Here is a 21,530-nt window from a genome sequence, read left to right as displayed (position 1 = left end):
GGTGTGCTGGAGCAGGGATGCATCTAAAACCTCCAGGACAGGAGAGGAGACTCCAGCTTTACTGCTTCATGGGAATAAACAGACGAAACGGGAAGATAAGCAGGAGAAGCTTAACAGACACCACTTCACTCTGAGTCACAGGCCATCAATCAGCAGGAACATGTGAAGCATCATGTGCAAAGTTTACCTGCCATGTCAGGTAAAAGTAAAGCAGAAGGTCTGAACAGATTCAGATTCTACTGAACACGGCTGCCCGGTTGGATGCAGTCAGATCGTTTCGGTAAAAACGTCACCAGTTTTTATCAGCAGAGGCACAAGAGGCTTGACATTAAAAGAAAATGTGAGGTATATTTATTTTAAACTGCAGGTGATACATTAACCATGATTGATTCATAAGCATAAACAAGAAATGATGAAAAATTGAAAACAAGACAAACAATATTCACACAAAAATGTTTTAAAAAAATAAATGTCTGTGGATAAAAAACTAAATGGCCCCCACTAAATATTTACTTATATAAAAATATTACAGCTCAGCTAAACAACTTAAAGAATATATCACATTAATCACAGCTCTTCTAGGAACTGATCGAGTTTTCTGCAGTAGCTTTAGTTACAGAGATGTGTCCACAGCAGAACTATGGTTAAACTGCTTAAGGAAACACAGATTAACATTTTAACTATTATTTCTCTCAGCACAGGAAACATGAAGAGTCCCAACATCTCAACATTAAAATTACATTAATCAAATAACCAAACAATTTAGTCTTCAGCTCAGTCATCCATCAGACCAATCACATTTCAGAAACCAATGAAACACCTACAGGCTTGGATCAATAACCACATTAAACCATCTAAAAGAGGACAGACACATCTAGACATGTAACTAAACATGTTTTCATTCCAATCATGAACGAATCAGAGAATAAAAATAAACAAAACTTCCCTATTTGACCAGGTGACTCAGTGTTTGGTCTCTATGCAGGAAAAGCAGCAAACCTGTTATTTCCTAGTGATAAATGATTGATGACATCATAGATTCATTAACAACCAGCTTAGTTTCTCATTATGTAGTCATTAAATGGAACTGAGCCCAGAAAAGGAGCAAAAATGTAACAATGATGATGATAAACAACAAAGATACTCAAGAGAAAACAACAATCACAGCAACAATCAGACACTGTAGCTATATTAATATTTTAAAAACGCATAAAATAGCTGTGTAAAGTTGAATAATTGTATATGCATGTTCATATATGGAGGGGAGGGTTGTATGGAAGTGGTTCAACTGAACAACAATATCAGAAAATTTGAATTTCTGGTAAACTGCTACATATTTTCTTATCAGTTGTTGAAACATAATTAGCAGAGTTGGGTAGTAAATGCTTACATTTATTTTGAAAAAAGTACTTTTTGAGGTATTTTTACTACACTTTTTACTTTGTCTCATTTTACTATGAAGTATTGCTACTCTTATTTGAATAAAATGTCTGTATTTTCCAACTGCGGTGAGAAACGTCACTGAATGAAGAACAAACATGTTTTAACCAAAAACTCACCAGAGACAGACACACCTGCTGTTTTTGTTAAAGTTTCATAAGTTTAATACATAATAATAATACAATATAAATAACAATATATATTTGTTATTTATATTGATTATTGTCGGTTTGGTCCTTAAAATACCAACCTTTTCATTGAGTTTAATATTTTATTCCATCTGATAATTTAGTTTTTTAATTAAGTTGAACACACTTCCTCACACAACCCTCCCCATTTTTCCGGGCTTGGGACCGGCATCAGGATGAAAAGTTGTCATGGGTTTCCTAATGGCTGGATTACTTCCATGTGAGAAGAGGCAGGACCAATGAAATGTCCTGCTGATATCTACGTTTTGAGGCTTTTCAGCTTCATCATGAAGAGAAAGAGAACAAAAGGATCCCGTCTTCTTCTTCAACACAGCAGCCAGAATAACCAGAGCAGCGACTATCAGCCCAGCAACCAGTCCAATGTGACCTCGACCTGCAGAACAGAACCAGGAGTTAGTCTGATCCCACTGAAATCATCATCATCTGATCTGAGATCCAGAACCAGGAGCTGCTGGTTCTGATCCAGAGACAAACTCTCACCTGGAGGATCAGGCTGTGCAGCAGCTACGCTCAGGTGGATGAAGGTGCTTTCTATGGCGGCTCTCTTCCTGCGTGTGTTGCTCTTTGTTTCAGTCAGGACTCGACACTCATACACTCCACTGTCCTTCTCTGTCACATTGTCTAAAGTCAGATTAATTTTTCCATCAGTGCTGATAAAGTTTTGGAGTTTGGTTCGGCCCAAGTACTGTGGATTTTGCTGCTCCTCATCAATCTTGTCATTCCTGTAGAGCAGCACACTGTCTGGTTTCAGGTCGCCTCTGGTCAGCCTCACAACTGAGACTTTGCCGTTCCCAGCAGCTCTACATGACAGAGTGACGTTCTGTCCAGGTTCTGCTGGGATGTTTATCTGATCTGCAAAAACAAACAAAAACCATCCAGAGTTTAACTCCTTCCATCAGAGCACAAACCCTAAAGGCCTGTCACCAAAGATATAGAAATATATCTGTCTTTATCACAGACAGACATTATTTTTACACTTTTCTTTTGCTTATGGACTTAATTATGATCAAATAAAGTTGTAGGTAGTTTATCAGCTTTCAGCATCATCAACCCCAAACATCCACCTATATATTTGCAATCTCTGCAAATACATCCACATAATGCTCCTTTTATGCTTTATTTTATCTAAAAAAATATTATTTTTATATGCATATCTTTATGCAACGAGTTCCTGAAACTGAAGTCAAATCCTAGTTTGTGTTTGTGAGCAAAATGTTGGGCAGCAAATCTATTCAGATTCTGATATTATTTATTATTAACACGTTCATGTAAAGTTTCTCTTGCAGACACAAACTCAGGTTTTGTAACAATAATAATGTGAAACAAAAATATGTTAAGGTCAGTCAGACAAATGTTTTTATTGATGATTATGTATTCAGTATGGTTTGTTTGATTATGTCAAAACATTCAGCAAAGTCCTGCAGAACAGCTTAAACTGAAACACCAGAATAACAGAACAGTAAAGCAAAAAAATCACAAAGAAACTTTTCTCTCACAAATCTATTATTCGGCTACATTCAGTACAGAGTTGTATCTGTTGTTCCAGCCATCAACCTTTTCATCGACCCCTGATAGCAATGATAATAATAAAAAACAAGTAAAAACAGTTTGAAAAGATAATCCAAATGGGTCATGGTTAATGCCTTGTTCACAGCAGTTTAAAGTCAGTATAAGTCAAGAGCTTCTTAATCCCACATATGATCAAAACTAAAATCAGCCTGACTGGTTTCTCAGGAGGGTTAGTGTTGCTGCTCTGATGAAACATTAAGCTGCTCACCTCCACAGAGACACAGATCCAAGAAACTCGGAACCAGCAGAACAGAGCAGAGACAGATGAAGCTCTTCATGGTGTAAGATCCTCCTCTTAAGCTGAGGCGATGTTGCTGCTGCTGCTGTTCCTGCACCCGACTCCTTCTGGGTTCGTTTCTCTGCACTCTGGGTTCGTTTCTCTGCACTCTGGGTTCGTTTCTCTGCAAGGCACACGCATGCAGAGCATTCATTCTGACACAACAAGCTTTTCATTGGCTGAGGAGAGAAAGAGATCTGCGCACTGAGCTGCTCTCAGGCAGCAACGCCCTCAGACCTCCTGTACTTTCAGTCTGATCTGATTCTTTACTGTGAGGTTTATGAGCAACGCTGAGCAGAAACTGCAGTTTGAAACAGTTTCAGCTTCAAGTGTCTCTGATCCGGTCTGAAGTCAGAAAAAGAGCCGTTCAGCTTCACCGCTCAGTCAAGTCCAGAATCACTACAGGCTGCTTTCCGTTTCTGTTATTAGTGCATATTCTCCATTTATTTAGATATTTTTATTTACAGTTTATTTACACTTATTTAATCATATATTGATTTATTTATTCTTTGCATTTTCTCCCCTCTTATTTCCTCCTTTGTCCATTTATACTCTTTTCTCGCATTCTTCTTTTTTTGGCTACCAAGCAAAATGTAAGGGGAAATATTTTCTGTATTTATTTATTTAAACTTTAAAATAAATCTCTTTATTTTAAAGTTTAAACTGTGAGCAGAGCACAGAGGTTACACAACAATCACAGCATCCATCTATTTTCTTACAAAATGTCCCCAGTGGGTCAGGAGGTGCTGGTTCCTCTCCAGGGTGACATTTTGGGCGAGAGGTGGGGTCACCTGGACGGGTCACCTGGACGGGTCACCTGGACGGGTCACCTGTCCACACTGACAGCAAACAAACAAAATGAGTTAAATAATTACAGTGGAACCTGGTGGATGGAGTAGCTTCTGTCCTCCTCTTGAGCTCTGTGAGCTGAGATCCAGAATGTAAAATAAAATGGCTGATTCCTGATGTTAACATCAACGTTAATCTGGTCTGGAGCTGCTGGGAGAGGATCTGCAGAACAAACAGACTGGAAGAGCATAGTTTTAAAGTTTTACAAGTAATTAAAATGTGTACAATAAAAATGAAAATAATAAGAGTGGGGAAAAGAAGATTAAATAGTGACATTGTTAAATTATTACTATTGAAAATTATACACATAATTTATGTCACACTGAGGGCTGCACAGTGGTGCAGTTGGTAGAGCTGTTGCCTTGCAGCAAGAAGGTTCTGGGTTCGATTCCCGGTCTTTCTGCATGGAGTCTCCATGTTCTCCCTGTGCATGGTGGGTTTTCTCCAGGTACTCCGGTTTCCTCCCACAGTCCAACAACATGACTGTTAGGTTAACTGGCCTCTACAAATTGCCCCGAGTGTGTGTGTGTGTGTGTCCTGTGTGTCTCTGTGTTGCCCTGCGACAGACAGGTGACCTGTCCAGGTGACCCCACCTCTCACCTGAAACGTTAGCTGGAGAGGCAGCAGCTCCTCTCCAGTGGGACAGCGGGAGACCCTTGTCCCTCCAAGGGTGTTAGAAAATGGATGGATGGATGGATGTCACACTGCATAGTCAAAGGTATCTTTTGGATATAATATGTCACGTCATTTATTTATTTCTAAAACATTTTGTCAATTTTGGCAAGACCAGTCCTCCATACTTCTTATTGCATGTTTTCAGAGGGTTTGTTCCACAGTTGAGGAGCCTTTAATCTAAATGCTGCCTCCAGGTAAGTCAAGTTTATTGGTGTCACATTTCAGCAGCAAGGCGGTTCAAAGTGTACAACACCATAAAATCATTAAACAGTGGTCACTCATGAAACAAGAATAAACACAATCTTTTGTTTTCTTGTTAGTGAATAAAAACGTAGGTCTGATGTTGAAGTTAGAAAAACTGTTCATATTTTCATAATTGTCCTACAATAGCGTGAAAAACCTGCAATCGCCCCTAAACACAGAAATCCTTCAGCTGCAGAGAAAACTTCTGACTTTAACTCCATCGGGCTGCTAAAAGCCCGGTTCACTATATGGAGGAATTCAAAGGTGCTAAACTCATGAATTAAGAGACGATACACAAAACTCCATTCTCTCCGGCTCACTGGCAACCAGGAAGACATTTAATGCACATCTGCGGAATCACATATTACATTTTCATCATCTCATTTTCCAAAATGTCTTGTCTTCTGCTTCTGGCTTCGAGCATTTATACCGCTTTCAGTCTGCTGTTGTGTATTGGAAACCATCTGACCAATGGCGTTCTGAATCTGGCTTCTGGCTCTGTTTTACATTGAGTGTGTGTTGGAAGTTCAGAGACTTCTGGGTTTGACCTCGTGGAAGTTAAATCTGCTCCCTCAGAGGACCATTAGTCAGATTGTTAGTTCTTATCTGTCCAAACAGAGACTCTGGTTGAGTCCCTTGCCTGCCTGAAATGTCTCGTACAACACCTTATTTGGTGTTGAACCAGCACAACATAACACATTCCTTTTCAGTAAAACACATCTTAATGTGAATTAACACAACTTTTAACTATTAACATAATTATATTCCTCAACAACTACAGGCGGTCTGAGTCGGTCCGACCTCTGAGGGTCAGAACCAGACATCCTGATCTAAAGAACCAAAAGAGTTTAACAGGGGAGGCATCGGCGTATTAACCTCAACTGATACAGGAAGATTCGACCCATTTGGACTTCACAACATGTCAGAGAAAATACTGTAGCAGTAATTAGAACCGCAGCATAAAGCTAAACTTGCCACAATTCAATAAATCTAAATGTCCCCGCAGCGTCAGAGGACTGGCACAGGGGCCACCGGGGGATTCCAGGTGGATTTCAGCTCAGCGGCTGTTCATGCAGGGCCGGCCCAAGGTAATATGGGGCCCAAGGATCGGTGAGCTCAAGTGTTAGCAGAGGCTGATTGAAGCCAGAATAAAAGGAGCCTGGATGAAAGGAGAGGACTGATCCTGTGGGTGGCAGAGACGGATACGTTGCCGAGCGAAGAGCGGATGGACTCCGCCCGCCAGGCACAGAGCATCGGGAGGTGGGCCGATGGCCCCGTTTACAGGATCAGGACCTGCAAATAGTGCTCCGTTCGATCAGAGAGTATCGGTGCGGGATGCTGGCGTCTTCCTGCTTCCTTTCTAGTAGCTGGATCGGTCTGAAGAGGGGCGTGGAGTCGGCTGTGGGACCGGCCAGTGATCACGCTACGGGCGGACCGCCTCCATCTGGAGCAGCGCGATAGGAGGACCTCTACTGAGAGCCTTTGATTGACTTTCTCTTAAAACAATTGACTTTTGGATTTTATTAAGAAGAAAAGGACTGTTTTACTGTGACTCTATTGAAAGTGACTTCTTTGTAATAAAAACATTTTAAATTTGTTGTGCTGGTTGGGTTTTGACTTGTTTGCTCCCCCTTGTACCAAGGGCGAAGTGTGGGGCCATATTGGGACAATGTCACCATGGTAACGCAACAATCAAACAATCAAGATGATTTTTTTAAACTTTTACAAAGTAAAAGTCCTAATTAAATCCTAAATGTACATTTAATTTTTTTTCTCTGCTGTGTGCCTTACAGAAGTATTATAGCAGACATCATCAGATAAGCCGGAGCAGAATGAATTCAATAACATTTAATAACAGTCATTCTCTATAAATGAATGTTACCCTGAATGTCTGGAGGCCCCTGAATGGCCCCGACCAGCAGCCACTGAGTGTCTCAGTCTTATAATTCTAGATCTAGAGTTTCTAACATAGAAAACTGATGTAGAGTGAACCCTCTGAGCTTTTGGGTCTTTAACTCAGTCTGCAGCCAAGTTGTTCTAGAGGTTAAAGATATTATCAGGGTTTATTTAGTAAAATATCATCAAATGTTCTTATTCCATAACTTCATGACCTTTGACCTTTTCTCCTCTGGTCTGTTTAACAGCTTCAGCCTCAGATCAGCAGCAGAAACAGAAACATTAAATCAGGGAAAGCTGGACTAGATTAGCTCTGTATTGTCCACATGATGATATGATACAGTTTGACCTGACTAAATATTAGGTTATTGATTAATATGGGTTGTTGTTACGTTGTTGTATGATCTTTTAACATCTTCTTCAATTGGCCCCCTTTTTAACTCTGAGCCCTCCAAAGGTCTCTGCACGGGCCTCCTAATTGGACACTTTCTCTTCGGCAAAGCAAACATCTCCCTCTGCTGGTCATTTGACGGAATAGGATTTACATGTTGTCATTTTGTGTAATCAAATTACAAATCTGCTAATTTATATGCTGAATTATTTTATCACTTCCACCTCTTCTTGGCGTCAATTAAGAGCTCGTTACTGCTGGTGTTAAGTCAACTTTAATGCAACAATACTTATCTTCTGTTGCCACTGACACAACACCACCGTCGAACTAAGAATACAACAAACATAAATGAGACGGTGTCACGAATACAATGACATAAAAAATGATCCATGACATAAACATTCCTCACTGGCTGACCGTTCCTTTGAGGTGGAAATGAGAGCTTAACTTAAAAAATTAAATTAAATTTAATTTAAGTTTAAATTTAATTTAAACTTAAATTACTTGGAACAACCACTTGCTAACATTCTTCTTCTTCTTTTTGTTTTAATGGCGGTTGGCAAGTTGCACAGCATTAAGTTGCACAGCATCAAGTTGCACAGCATCAAGTTGCACAGCATCAAGTTGCACAGCATCAAGTTGCACAGCATTAAGTTGCACAGCATCAAGTTGCACAGCATCAAGTTGCACAGCATCAAGTTGCACAGCATCAAGTTGCACAGCATTAAGTTGCACAGCATCAAGTTGCACAGCATTAAGTTGCACAGCATCAAGTTGCACAGCATCAAGTTGCACAGCATCAAGTTGCACAGCATCAAGTTGCACACTTCTCTTTTCCATCTAATGTCCATATCAAAATATCAGCAAACATTCTGGATTGCACTTCCTACTTTAGTGTGGATCAGGACGCAACTTATATAATCACCCCCCCCCCACCCCCCCAAACCCCCCCCAAAAAAACAGCTCATATCCTTTCTATCAGTTTAGTTTTCTTAAGATAGTTTATTAAATAACGTAGATATTCAGAAGAACAGGAATATCCCAAAACGTCTTGTAGAAGTCTATATTCTAACTTCCTTCTCTCCTCAGAGACCTGAGGACAGAACAACTGAACATGTTTTACTGTCTCTGCTGGGAAACTAGAATCACAGTTTCCTGTTGGATGTTTCCCCGTTTTAAATAGTGAAACTGTTTAAACCTGAGTGACCAAAACGTCACCTGGATAAAATGTTTTCTTCTTTTCTCCTCCTTCCTGTTCCCCTCATTGCACCAACTTTCCTCTGAATCCTAAGAAGCATCTACCAGTTCTCTCTTCTTCCACTGCTTCTGCCATCTTTCCTTTTGTTCACTAATAGATTTTATTTCCTCTTTACTAAATGGAATCAATATCTCAATGTAATTGTGTTTTTAAGCTTGTTTAGCATATTTATCTGCCAACTCATTTCCTTTTATCCCTACATGAGATGGAACCCATGTAAAAATGACAATTAATCCCACGGCCTGAATTCTATAAAGTAATAATTGATTCTCCAATAAAAGACCTGGTCTGCTATTAGACTGATTATTTTTAATTGAATATAACGATGAGCAAATTAAACTTCTCAAAGGACGAACCTCTTCAACCCAAAGCCAAAATGATTCCCATCATCTCCCCTGTAAACACAGAGACGCCATCAGAAACCGTCTTCTATGTTTTAATATTAAATTCTGGGAGGATAAACGACGCCCTATTGTTGCTACTTAAACTCTTAGATGCATCTGCAAACACTTGGACATAACCAAAGTATCAGCGAACATTCTGGATTGCACTTCCTACTTTAGCTTTTCAAAATAAGAGTCACAATAACAAAAAAAAGTGCATAATACAAAATAAAACGTAAACTACAACTATGGCAGTAAAATATTTATTTCAACAAAGACTGAAAACACATAAAAAGAAGACAAAAATATTAAAGTTATTATAGAGTAAAACAGGGATTGCTCTCAACCACATTTCAAAAATAATGAACTAGAAAGTATAAACGAATGATAAAAAAGAATGTATTCTGTAGTGCCATGTTAGTAATTCTTAAACTTCTGAGATAAATAATCTCTGTCCACTGAAATAAACCCAAGTTCTGTGTGTATTGAAAGGAAGGGGGCGGAGTTTGTGTCGGTCCTGAGACAAATCATGACAGAAGAGTTCACATCATGAAGAGGAACAATGGAGGAAACGTTTCAACTGTGGCTGCTCAGTGAGTACAGAGTCAGTTCACTTGAGTTAAAGTGTGTTTGGACCGTTTATTGTTATAGTAGTTATAACAGTAAACACTGTATTATGATACAGCAGAGATATGTGGAGATGTTATAGTTATTTTCACTGATATTCGTTAGTTTTGGCTTTTGTGTCATAATGGAAGGAGGAGAGATCCGCCACCCACAGTGCTCTGTGAGCCAGGTAGAGGCTACGGTGCATGTCTTGTTGTGAGGCTGAATCTGCATGAAGAGAAATGGGGGACAAGGAGATGACAGACCAGCTGCAGAGTCCAGCACTGATTGTCACTGAGCTGCAGAAATGGATCACATCCCTGCTCTTTTCCATCTAATGTTCATCCATCAGATCCAGGGAGGAAATCCCGTCTCATTCCTGGGGGAGACGATAAATGTAACGGTGCTAAAATGAACATCTTTCCATTTTGATAACAAAGCAATCGGGGTTCTACAAAGTATTGTGATAATAACATTTTATTTAAAACCTGCTGCCATTGTTAAAGATCAGTATCAGTTGTTTCCATGGAGACTGTGGTTACTGGCATTGTTGCTGACAGTCAGGGGTGGACTGGGCAGAAAAAAGGGGCTCATGAGTTGATCCAAATTTAATTGAGAAATATTATATCATCCATTATTGCTAACCATTCCAACTCATGGTCATCAAAAAATAAAAATGAATTCATTGCTGTAGAAAGGTAATATAGTCTCCCAGCGCTCAAAAGCACCCAAGGCTGAAAATCCGAGGCCATGGTCTTGAGCCGGAAAAGGGTAGAGTGCCTTCTCCGGGTCAGGGGGGTCGTCCTGCCTCAAGTGGAGGAGTTTAAGTATCTGGGGATCTTGTTCACGAATGAGGGAAGAAGGGAGCGGGAGATCGACAGGCGGGTTGGGGCAGCGTCTGCCGTGAAGCGGGCGCTGTACCGGTCCGTCATGGTGAAGAGAGAGCTGAGCCAAAAAGCGAAGCTCTCGATTTACCGGTCGATCTACGTTCCCACCCTCATCTATGGTCATGAGCTTTGGGTCATGACCGAAAGAACGAGATCACGGGTACAAGCGGCCGAAATGGGTTTCCTCCTCCGCAGGGTGGCTGGGCTCTCCCTTAGAGAGAGAAGCTCGGTCATCCAGGAGGGACTCAGAGTAGAGCCGCTGCTCCTCCACGTCCAGAGGAGCCAGTTGAGGCTCGGGCATCTGGTCAGGATGCCTCCTGGACGCCTCCCTGGTGAGGAGTTCAGGTCCCACCGGGAGGAGGGGAGACCCAGGACACCTGGAGGGACGATGTCTCTCTATGGGAACGCCTTGGGGTTCCTGGAGGACCTGGAAGAGGCTGGGGAGGGAAGTCTGGGCCTCCTGAGGCTGCTGACCCCGCGACCCGACCCGGATAAGAGGAAGAAGATGGATAAGATGGATGGATGGATGGATGGATGGTCATCAAAAAATAAAAATGAATTTATTGCTGTAGAAAGGGAACATAGTCTCCCAACGCTCAAAAGCACCCAAGGGAAACTTACTCTACTACATGAGTACCAGCAGAAGCAGGGAGCAACTGGGCCCTGATTCAGAAAGCAAGACAAGTGAAGATCCTGAGTAAGTTAGATTTACCTGGGATCTCAGTCTACACATCCTAGGTGTTCAGAAAGCCAGATAGCTGTGATTCTGAATCAACAGACTCTGTGAACCAACCCTGCAAATCCTTAGTTTGTCCTATTATTTTGCTTCCAGTCTTGGTTTAACACAAATACTTCTCAGCAAATTACCAAATATCAGTGATTGATTTAAAGCCTCAGATAAAACTCGTCACCGTTTCCTGGATTGCACTAAATCTATATTGAAATGCTGTTAGTGATGTGAAGTTCTCAACAGAGGTGCTCTGTAAAACCCTAAAGCCCCGTAGAGCCAAAACCTGAAGGAACACAGGAACCTAAATAAACACAGAAAACTCAAATATCCACACAGAACTATTGTCTTGTTGATTTAAATAACATTTTCAAGGCAGCTGGTTGACTGATTTTCTAGTTAAATCACCTTCAGATGTTTTACAGTGTATGGTTAGAATATCTTGGTGATTCGCATTAAAGCAAACATTAATATCACAGTTCTGCTGTTAAAATGGGATCTTGTTCTCTCACCATATCACAGCCCACCTTATAATTTATAAGTTGACGGATGTTTTTGCTCTGCAGAAGTTTAATGTATTTGGTGATGATTGTTGGAGGTTTTTCTGAAATGTTGTTGGTTTAAATCCTCAGAGGCTCAGTCTGCCTCTGTTCACTGCAGTCTGGTAGTGATCAGACTGGTGAAACTGGTGCATGGCCTCACCCCAGGCAGCTGTGGCTACTATCCAGTAGCTCACTACCATCAGCGTGTGAATGACTGAATGCAGTGTGAAGAGCTTTGGGATCCTCTGGACTTGATAAAACGTTACACCAGTACAGGCCATTTACCATGTGACCGTAGCTGTTCCTCTAATCTACTCATTTCTGATCATCTCAGTCTTTGCTACTCTGAATGATCATTTCTGGATCTCCATCTCGGTCATCTGAACTCCTCCTGTCTGTTAGACAGTGACTGTCAGACGACTTCAGATGTTCCATAAACTTTCCCCAACACATCACTGAACTGATCTTCACCCCATCCACCGTGTTGGTGGAGGAGAACATTCCAGATATTCTCCACCTCCAGTGCAAACCTCAGGTTCTCCAGGTTCTCCAGGTTCTCCCCTGCCTGCTCCCTGCTGTCAGTGCAGGTGACAAAATCACCCGCAAACATGAAGATTTACTGAGCTCAGTAAGCAGATCCCTCCTGCAACTCTACCCATTCTATGAACCTATTTCTATCCCGGACATCACCACTTACCGCACTATAAGGCGCATAGAACAGACGCTGCAGGAGAGGCTGGAGTTACGTTATGCACCCACTAGATGGAGCTGCACTAAAGGGAATGTCAACAAAACAGTCCGACTCGGGTCGGCGAGGAGAGCCTTCCGCGACTGGGCCGGACGATGGTCACCCTTCTCCGTTCGCGCACAGCATGTTGGTGGAGAACCTGGTGCTAAATGACCTGCAGACGACCTGATAATCAGGTCAGTCAAACTTTATTAACAAACCAGCGTTCTGACAGCTATCCCAGCATGCACCGCGCGCTGCTTCTTCTTCTACGGGGAAAATGAAGTCGGCGGCTGCTGACTGTAGCTGCTAGACCTGTTGTGGTTCAATGTTGGTCCATATATAAGGCGCACTGTCGGCTTTGGAGGAAATTGAAGGTTTTTAGTTGCGCCTTATAGTGCGGAAAATACGGTTCTCATTTCTCACTCCAGACGAAGTTCTGCTTTTTCAGATCAGGATCATTTTTGATGAATGTGGAGAAATGTTTAATGTCAAACTTTTTCTTTTTATGTCTTTAAAGCTCTGAATTTGCTGCTGTGGGTCACGACAAACCAAGGTCAGTAATAATATTTCTACTCTGGAACTGGCAATATTTGTACTGTATTTACCACAATATCCACATTTTGCTAGCTACAAAAATAAGTAAATCAAGTAAACTAGTGTAGCACATTTTAGCAACCAACCCGTTCAAAGAGCTTAACATAATAAAACACAAAAATACAAATTCATAAAAAAACAACATCTCAATTGTTTGGAGAAACCTGTAACAAACTTTACATTTTGATGAGTGTTATTGTCAAAATCATCAATACACAGCAGAATGTTTATCAATGTTTAATTTATTATTGTTCAAAAGCAGTTAGGGTTAGAGTTGTCTGGATTTAAAGTCTCTCAGTGTTTCAGCTGTTTTTCAGTTTTCATGAAGTTTGCTGCAGATCTGTGGTGCATAGAAGCTGAATGCTGCCTCTCCTTGTTTGGTTCTGGTTCTGGATGCAGAGCAGTTGATCCAGCAGCAGCAGATCTTTAATCTGTTCGCTGATTTATAAACTACAGCAGGATTTAAAGTCTCTCAGTGAAGGACTGTAGAACCAGCTGATGTAGAACCAGCTGATGTAGAACCAGGTGATGTAGAACCAGCTGATGTAGAACCAGCTGATGTAGAACCAGCTGATGTAGAACCAGTTGATGTAGAACCAGTTGATGTAGAACCAGTTGATGTAGAACCAGTTGATGTAGAACCAGCTGATGTAGAACCAGCTGATGTAGAACCAGCTGATGTAGAACCAGCTGATGTAGAACCAGCTGATGTAGAACCAGCTGATGTAGAACCAGCTGATGTCGGCCATTGCTTTAGGTTGAAAATTGCTTTAGTACAACTTAATTGGCAAAACAAATAGTTTAGTCTTCATTTTTCCTCAGGATATCTTAATCTAAGCAGTGTTTTCTTATTTAAGGGCAAAATTTAAATATTTTTAGCCATAAATACACTTAAAGCACAAAAATGCAGACCATGCTAGACTGGATGTAAAGACAATAAAAAGTGTAGTGAAATTATCCTTTTCCTTCACAATGATTATAAAATATGATTAGATTTTTTTTCTTCACTGTAAAACATTTAAATGGCATTTAGCTTAGTTTTTATTAATGTAGTCAAACCTCCAAGAGTTGAATAAAGTAGAGTTTATGTTAAAAAAATGAAAGAAGAAAAAGAGAAGAGTGGGAACCATTTCCCAGAATGCTTAGCAGCGTGGTTTTGTGTCCTGGGACGGCGAGTTGCATTGATCTGAATCTGTGTTTTTAAGGCAAATGTTCATTTTAAAGCTTGAGGATAAAAGTCCTGATCACACTGAAGGTTTCTGATGATGTTTAATAAAATTCATCATCAGATCACAAAGTTTGTTTGTGCAATTTAAAATGAGAATTTAAATTATTCTAAAGTAAAATAAGTTGTTATTTTAACTTGATATTGTGAGTAAAATAAATGTTTTTCCTCTTTAACTGGTGAAGACAGTTTTTTTTTTTCTTGCATATTGTGAAATAATTATTTGGTTTAAATTGCAGCTATAATTTAAAACTCAATTCAAGATGAATGAACTTAAAAACAATATTTAGAGAACTTGTCTAAATCAACTCCATTAACTTTAGTTTCTGAGTTAAAACCAAAACTACTTTCTTGTTGATTTAAATAAATTTCCAAGGCAGCAGGTGGATTTAGATTTTCTAGTTAAATCACCTTCAGATGTTTTGGGATCTACAACCCCAACACTTCACTTAGACATTTTAAATATTATACATTTACTTTAACTACTCAACCTCTACAAACTTAGAGAACATGTTGAGAAGAGAAAGAAGTCAAAGTTGAACCAGAAAATAAGCTCTTATTGATAATATGCAATATTTAGATTGAAACTTGCTGCTAACTACCAAAAGAGCTAAACTCCCGTTTCGTTTGTTAGTTTTGTTTTTCAATCCTATTGGCCTTATTCTTGCTGGGGAAACGATTACGGGTGTTTCTTCCAGCGTTTAGCAGAAGTAACAGAATTCCACTGTAATTTGTCGGGTTCTTTGCTAATCTACGTTCATGATAGAAGTTACATCTCCTTTTTTGGTTATAATACAATATTTAGTAAAACTTGTTCCTGGACACACAGTCTGCTAGCAGAGAGCTGCTCAGTACAGGGAGCAACAGGAACAAGATCGTTAAGTTATAATATATTTATTTTATTCCAGTCTCTCCAGCTGCTCTGACTGTGAGTCCCAGCAGATCTCAGTTCTTTGAAGAAGAATCAGTGACTCTGATCTGTGAGGATGGAAACATCTCTGATGGATGGACTGTGAGGAGAAACACAAGCAAAGGAACCAGGACTCGGTGTGATAGTTGGGGGAAACCAGCTGGTTCTACCTGCAGCCTGAACTACATCCTCCCACATGACTCTGGTGTGTACTGGTGTGAGTCCACATCTGGATCCTCCCCCAGCAGCAGCAGCAGCATCCAGCTCTCTGTCTCTGGTAAGATCAGACTGTGGAGTTAGTGTTGCTGTGTGGAAATGGATGAAATGCTGTAGTTTGTCTCTGTGTTGAGGTGGATCAGTGATCCTGCAGAGTCCTGTCCTCCCTGTGATGGAGGGAGATGACGTCACTCTGAGCTGCAGAGCAAAGAGTCCAGCCCACAACCTCCCAGCTGCTTTCTATAAAGATGGCTCCTTCATTGGTGATGGACCATCAGGTCACATGACCCTAAACCCAGTGAACAGATCTGATGAAGGCCTCTACCAGTGCAGCATCAGCGGTCAGGGAGAGTCTCCATCCAGCTGGATCTGGGTCAAAGGTCAGGAGGTTCAATAAATCCTGAACTTTAGTTTTAACATCAGTTCATAACTTATTAAAAATCTATTTTAGAGAAACCATCAACCACATCGTCCCCATCAACTCCTCCTCCTCCTCCTCCTTCATCCTCCACTCCACTGACCATCACCTCCATCTCTCCTCCTCCTGGTCCATCTTTTCCCACCATCACAGTCGTTGCTGCCATTTTTATCTCTCTGGTTTTGCTCTCATTAATTCTTCTGGTTCTTCTGGTGAGACGATGTTTCTGCAGGAAACCTGAAGGTGAGTCTTGAAATCCAGAATCATTTTAGAATTTAAATTTGATGCACTTATTTTTTGCATGTTTTGCTTGTTCAGAAACTGCAGACTGGTTTAATGAAAGTTTCTCTAATGAGCCTTGATGTTTGTTCTGTTGTATTTCAGATGAAGGGAAACATGAAAAGGAAATCACATACAGTGATCTGAAAACCTTCAGTAATCAGCAGCAGCCAATCAGAAGCAGCAGAGGTAAAACCTCACATCCTCAAACATGTTTTCCATTTTCTGCTGCACAGTAAAGATCTTTATCTGTTCAACTGATCGTTCAAAAATACAAAAAATAAATGTCTTACACAGATCAAGGTTCTAATTCTCTATAAAGAATGTTTTTTATTTAGTTTCTGCTTCATTTAACTAATCAGAAATCAATCAGAAGCACTTTGATTAACTTCTATCACCCTGAATCAGCTGAACTTGATCTTTATTTTATCATTTATTCTTTACCATCAGATTATATTAATTCAGCAAAACTGTTTTCTCTGCAGATTAACTTTTGTTGCATAATGCTTTACTTCACCTTTTACAGCTAATAGTTCAAATGTTTTCAGCAACAACAGCTGCCATTATGTTACCTAAATTAGAGACGTTTGTTTTTTATGTCCAGTGCAGCTTTGACCCTTCAGTTAGCTGCTCAGTGTTCCTCTGACTGTTTCTGCAGCCTGTGGTTATTTATGCTAACAGGCTAACAGCTAACAGGCTAACAGCTCTGTGGTTATTATAGCTAACAGGTAACAGGCTAACAGCTCTGTGGTTATTAAAGCTAACAGGCTAACAGGCTAACAGCTCTGTGGTTATTAAAGCTAACAGGCTAACAGGCTAACAGCTCTGTGGTTATTAAAGCTAACAGGCTAACAGCTCTGTGGTTATTAAAGCTAACAGGCTAACAGCTCTGTGGTCGTCCAGCTTCCTGTTATTGAAGGAAACATGCAGGTCAAACTGGAGCTGCTTATAATTCACTGCAGGACTTTAATTTAAAACATTAACTATGATTTTGTCTCTGAGTTTCCAAGAAATTTGAACAGAGTGAATTTATTTTGAAGATGTTTCAAAACAGTAAATGTTATGAACAAATAATGACATTTTAATGCAAAGTTGGCATTTTAATGAACTTTCAATGAAACTTTTAGAGCAACTTTACATTAAAGTGTCATTATTTACTGAATAATAACTCTTATTCAGTGTCTTTATTCATGTTGTCATACTGTGTTCATGACAACAGTCATAAACATTCATAAAGACTTCTTCATGTTCATGACAGAAGTTATTTCTTATTTCTGATGGTGTGCTGTCAGTCTGCACACCCTGTCAAATAAAGATAATGTATTAAATATAATTTTTTCAGGTTGTCAACATGTTTAACAATCTGTTCAAACACTTTGAATCTTAGGACTCATATGATGAACTTAAGCTTAAATGTTGTTTAAGTTGAAACTATTTAACACATATAATACATTTTAATCAACATGACAAAACCAGTTGAAATGTAAAAGACATTCATTTCCAGTCAGTCTGATGGTGTCATAGTGAACAAACTCTCTGGGTCTATTTGAGCCTCGTTAACCTTTAGTTAGCAGAAGTGCAACAGAGCTCTGAGCAGCTCTGTGGTCTGTTTGTCACAAACACTCATATATTAATATGTCTGACATTAACAGCTGCAAAGTAAAAAAAACTGTTAAAATGTGAGTTATTTAATCTCTGAAATAATGACTCAGCCAAGTTCTTTTATTTCTAATATGCTAGCAGATCCACTTGTACCTGCAGTAATTTTATTTATACGTGTTTTTCCAGATCCAGCTCTGGTTTACTCTGCAGTGAGAACTGGAGACGTCGACTATGGTCAGATAATCATCAGAGAGACCAGAGACCAGCAGAGGAGCAGAGGTAGAGACCAGACCACCATGTTAGCTATTTACTGTTCTCCCTACAGTTATAGTTCCTTATGTTAGGTTTAACGTCTTTTATAGCATTTTAATAGTAACTTTTTAGACTCTAAAACTCTGAAACCACCAAACTTCCTGTTTCCAGTGAAGTTTGTCAAGCAGCAAACATCCTGAGTTCACCACAGGAAACGTCAGACGGTTTTATAAATAAAACTTTGGTCGGTCCAAACTGAGCGTCTCGGTGCGGTTCTGGAGGTGTTGCTGCGTTTCTGTGAACAAGGCCTGACTCAACGCTCTGCTGGTGTGTTTTAGAGGAAGTGAGCAGCTCTGTGGTCTGATTCACACGTTCATAGATCCACACGGTGGACAAACCCAACAGAACCATTAAAAGAAACATTTCTGCCATAAACATGTTGATCAGAACGTCTATAATAAAAGGTTTCAATCTGAACACCAACAGAACCTCTAACTCCTGTAATCTGCTGTTCAGAGTTGGATCCGGGTCCAGTTTACTCTGCAGTGAGGACAGCAGGCATCAGACCCAACAGAACCAGAGGTACCGACTCTCCTCCACTAAACTTTACTGGTTTCAGCCTGCAGACTGGAAGCTACATGTCTGTTGAACTGAGGAAGAGGAGGAGCAGATCTTCATCACGTGTCACTTCCTGTTGAAGCTCCTTTACTTCAGGAAAAACTCTGCAGGAAAACAGACAGAAAATTAGGAGAATTTCAGAAACTTCAGGATAATAAAGAATAGAATAAAATATAATTAAACTTTACTGTCACTGCACATGTCACAAGCACAAAGCAATGAAATGCAGTTTGCACCCATCCAGAAGTGTTTAGCAAGAGAAGAAAAAAACTTATACCATATTTTTCGGACTATAAGCCGCTACTTTTTCCTCGCGCTTTGGACCGTGCAGCTTATAGCCCTTTAAATTCTGTGTTTTGAGTTTTTATTGTTTTTATCTCATTTAAATATCTGCTATCGATCAACGAGCATCAAAACTTTTCCACATCACGTTATTTTTAGCATTAGAACCTGGAGAGATTTTTTTCCATTAATATTTTATAAATGTAACATTAATAAAAGAACATTGTGAATACATGCATTCAGAAGGACGCAGTCGGCATAAATGTGTTTTATTTCTGTTTTCAGAACCAGAACCAGAACCAGAACCAGACGTGGTTTACTCTCCAGTCAGACGATAACGGGTCCATGAGCATCATGTCTGTTTACACTGTCAGTTATTTTAATTAGAGAGGAATATTATTTTAAATCACATTGTAACTTTACAAAATATGAAGTTACAATTTGATTTGACATGTTTTATTTCTTTGTGGTCTTTAAATATCATTTCTGGAACCCTGAGCTTCTGTTTCCATCATCAGTGTCATAATTATTATATTTATATATAAAATCTGCCTCGTTGTTGTTATATTTGCTTTAAGGTTAAATAAAGTTTGTTCCAGTCGATGTTTTGTGGTTCTGTGGGTTTGATGACCAGATGGAAAATGAGACGTTCTGATGTGGCGAACCGCCGAGAAAAACAACAACAAACAAACCACCGAGGAACAAAGAGGCTGGAACAGACAGGTTCAGTTTGAAGAGGTTTAAACCTTTAATCCGGTTTAAAACCTTTAATCTGGTTTAAAACCTTTAACCTGGTTTAAAACCTTTAATCTGGTTTAAACCTTTAACCTGGTTTAAAACCTTTAATCTGGTTTAAAACCTTTAATCTGGTTTAAAACTTTAACCTGGTTTAAACCTTTAATTTGGTTTAAAACTTTGATCTGGTTTAAAACCTTTAACCTGGTTTAAAACCTTTAATCTGGTTTAAAACCTTTAATCTGGTTTAAACCTTTGATCTGGTTTAAAACCTTAACCTGGTTTAAACCTTTAATCCCGTGATGAAACCAGTGAGGGATTATTTTCTGTCAAATTAAAGCAGGTCGTCTCTTTCCTTCTTCTTCTCTTTCTGTGTTTCTGAGTTATAAACTCCTGGAAGAATCCAGGTTATCGAATTAAAACTGAAAACAAGTGAAACTCAAACTGAATCCAGATGTGAAACTGATCCAATGAGAACAAAGAGTCTGAAGTCAACAGGAAGGAAATCAGAGCAGAACCAGAACCAGAACCAGAACCAGAATGTCCCTCTGAATCTAAACTCAGATGTTTTACTCACTTCTGACCCCTACAGGGCAGAAAACGCATTACAGCAGCTCACACTGTTGCTATGACAACACTCATGTTTACACCGAGCTGCCATTTTGTGATCTCTGAGGGTCTAATGACGAATTAATGATTTATTATCAAACACCAATTATTCAATCAACTTTATTAGAATCATTTCATCAACAGGGAAGTTTAAAATGATTCACATCATAAAAACACAAAAATAAAGTTATTTAAAAAACAGTTATTCACTTTATGGATTATATGAATTGTGCTTCATTAATGCATCACAGGATTAAAACTGATGAGAAATGAAAATATATTTTTTAACTAAAACTCACAATATCAGATAAATAATTAAATATAGTTTCCAAACATACAGAAATCACATGGCAGGAGTTTTTCTGTCTACAGGCCAGAAATTAATGTGAGATAAATCCTGAATTCATCAGGATTTATACTAAATTCATAAACAGCAAAGATATAAAGATCTAATAAACATTTATCCTGAATATGAGATAAACGTTCAACACTCGAGTCCAAATCAAGTCTGAACTTTTTTATTCTACAAGTAAAATGTGACTCAATAAAAGTAGCATTAGCTGCTATCAGGACAGGCAGCATGATGATGATGATGATGATGATGATGATGATGATGATGATGATGATGATGATGATGCCCCAAAATAAACTTGAACTACCTGCTACATACTGCAGGAAGCAGCAGGTCAGAAATCAGAGCAGGATTATTAAACACTGAACAGTTTAGCAGAATAATTAAAGGAAAAATGATAAAAACACTGAATCATCAGTCAACAAAATGACGGAACTAATGTGAGGCTCTGCATTCCTGCATTATTTATTAATGGATGATAACATCCATTATGGTGGTTTTGTGAATAAAACCACCATAATGGATGATTTATTTATAAAAACTGAAACATCTTCAGGAAGAAGGATAAAAATAATAGAAAAGATAAAGGAAGATGTTCAGTTCTCTGTTATTCTTCACCTTTTCTGTGTTTTAATCAACATAAACCTGCCAGGAGTTTGAATAATTCTGACATTACCTGTAAATATTTCATCCAGCTTTTGTTTTTATAATAAACTGATAATTATGACGAGATTCTGTGAACTGGTTTCATAACTT

At 39.3% G+C, this 21,530-nt stretch overlaps 2 protein-coding genes across 3 annotated transcripts; one reads left to right on the top strand and one right to left on the bottom strand.

Annotated features, from left to right (window-relative positions):
- Window positions 1-328: 328 nt before the first annotated feature.
- LOC103460294 (uncharacterized) lies at window positions 329-3,664 on the bottom strand. The gene is made up of 3 exons (XM_017303242.2): window positions 3,427-3,664; window positions 2,130-2,501; window positions 329-2,022 (listed from the first exon to the last, which is right to left on the bottom strand). Exons 1-3 carry the CDS (start codon window positions 3,647-3,649, stop codon window positions 1,760-1,762), a joined length of 858 nt encoding a protein of 285 aa, XP_017158731.1. The 5' UTR covers window positions 3,650-3,664; the 3' UTR covers window positions 329-1,759.
- Window positions 3,665-9,704: 6,040 nt separating this feature from the next.
- LOC103460297 (uncharacterized) lies at window positions 9,705-19,683 on the top strand. 2 transcript variants are annotated; one of them, XM_081599086.1, is made up of 8 exons: window positions 9,705-9,783; window positions 13,200-13,235; window positions 15,410-16,007; window positions 16,079-16,288; window positions 16,430-16,513; window positions 18,113-18,205; window positions 18,695-18,760; window positions 19,370-19,683. In XM_081599086.1, exons 3-8 carry the CDS (start codon window positions 15,800-15,802, stop codon window positions 19,414-19,416), a joined length of 708 nt encoding a protein of 235 aa, XP_081455212.1. In that variant the 5' UTR covers window positions 9,705-9,783; window positions 13,200-13,235; window positions 15,410-15,799; the 3' UTR covers window positions 19,417-19,683. The 2 variants fall into 2 exon arrangements, with proteins under 2 accessions (XP_081455212.1, XP_081455211.1); XM_081599085.1 differs by having other exon boundaries at window positions 19,364-19,683.
- The last annotated feature ends 1,847 nt before the right edge of the window (window positions 19,684-21,530 follow it).

Source organism: Poecilia reticulata, chromosome 18 (genome assembly GCF_904066995.2).
Source record: "Poecilia reticulata chromosome 18, P_reticulata-male-v2, whole genome shotgun sequence".
Taxonomy (NCBI): Eukaryota; Metazoa; Chordata; class Actinopteri; order Cyprinodontiformes; family Poeciliidae; genus Poecilia; species Poecilia reticulata.
Note: the sequence above shows the minus strand (reverse complement) of the source record. Positions and strands in the feature narration are given on the sequence as shown.

What these genes read in the sequence shown, in the direction of transcription:
- LOC103460294 (XM_017303242.2), bottom strand. Translation starts at nt 3,649, where the DNA reads ATGAATGCTCTGCATGCGTGTGCCTTGCAGAGAAACGAACCCAGAGTG. An exon ending in GGATCTGTGTCTCTGTGGAG is followed by an intron (nt 2,502 to 3,426) that starts GTGAGCAGCTTA and finishes TTGTTTTTGCAG; the next exon opens with ATCAGATAAACATCCCAGCA. An exon ending in TGCACAGCCTGATCCTCCAG is followed by an intron (nt 2,023 to 2,129) that starts GTGAGAGTTTGT and finishes TCTGTTCTGCAG; the next exon opens with GTCGAGGTCACATTGGACTG.
- LOC103460297 (XM_081599085.1), top strand. Translation starts at nt 15,800, where the DNA reads ATGGAGGGAGATGACGTCACTCTGAGCTGCAGAGCAAAGAGTCCAGCC. An exon ending in CAGCTGGATCTGGGTCAAAG is followed by an intron (nt 16,008 to 16,078) that starts GTCAGGAGGTTC and finishes AATCTATTTTAG; the next exon opens with AGAAACCATCAACCACATCG. An exon ending in CAGACCCAACAGAACCAGAG is followed by an intron (nt 18,761 to 19,363) that starts GTACCGACTCTC and finishes TTCTGTTTTCAG; the next exon opens with AACCAGAACCAGAACCAGAA.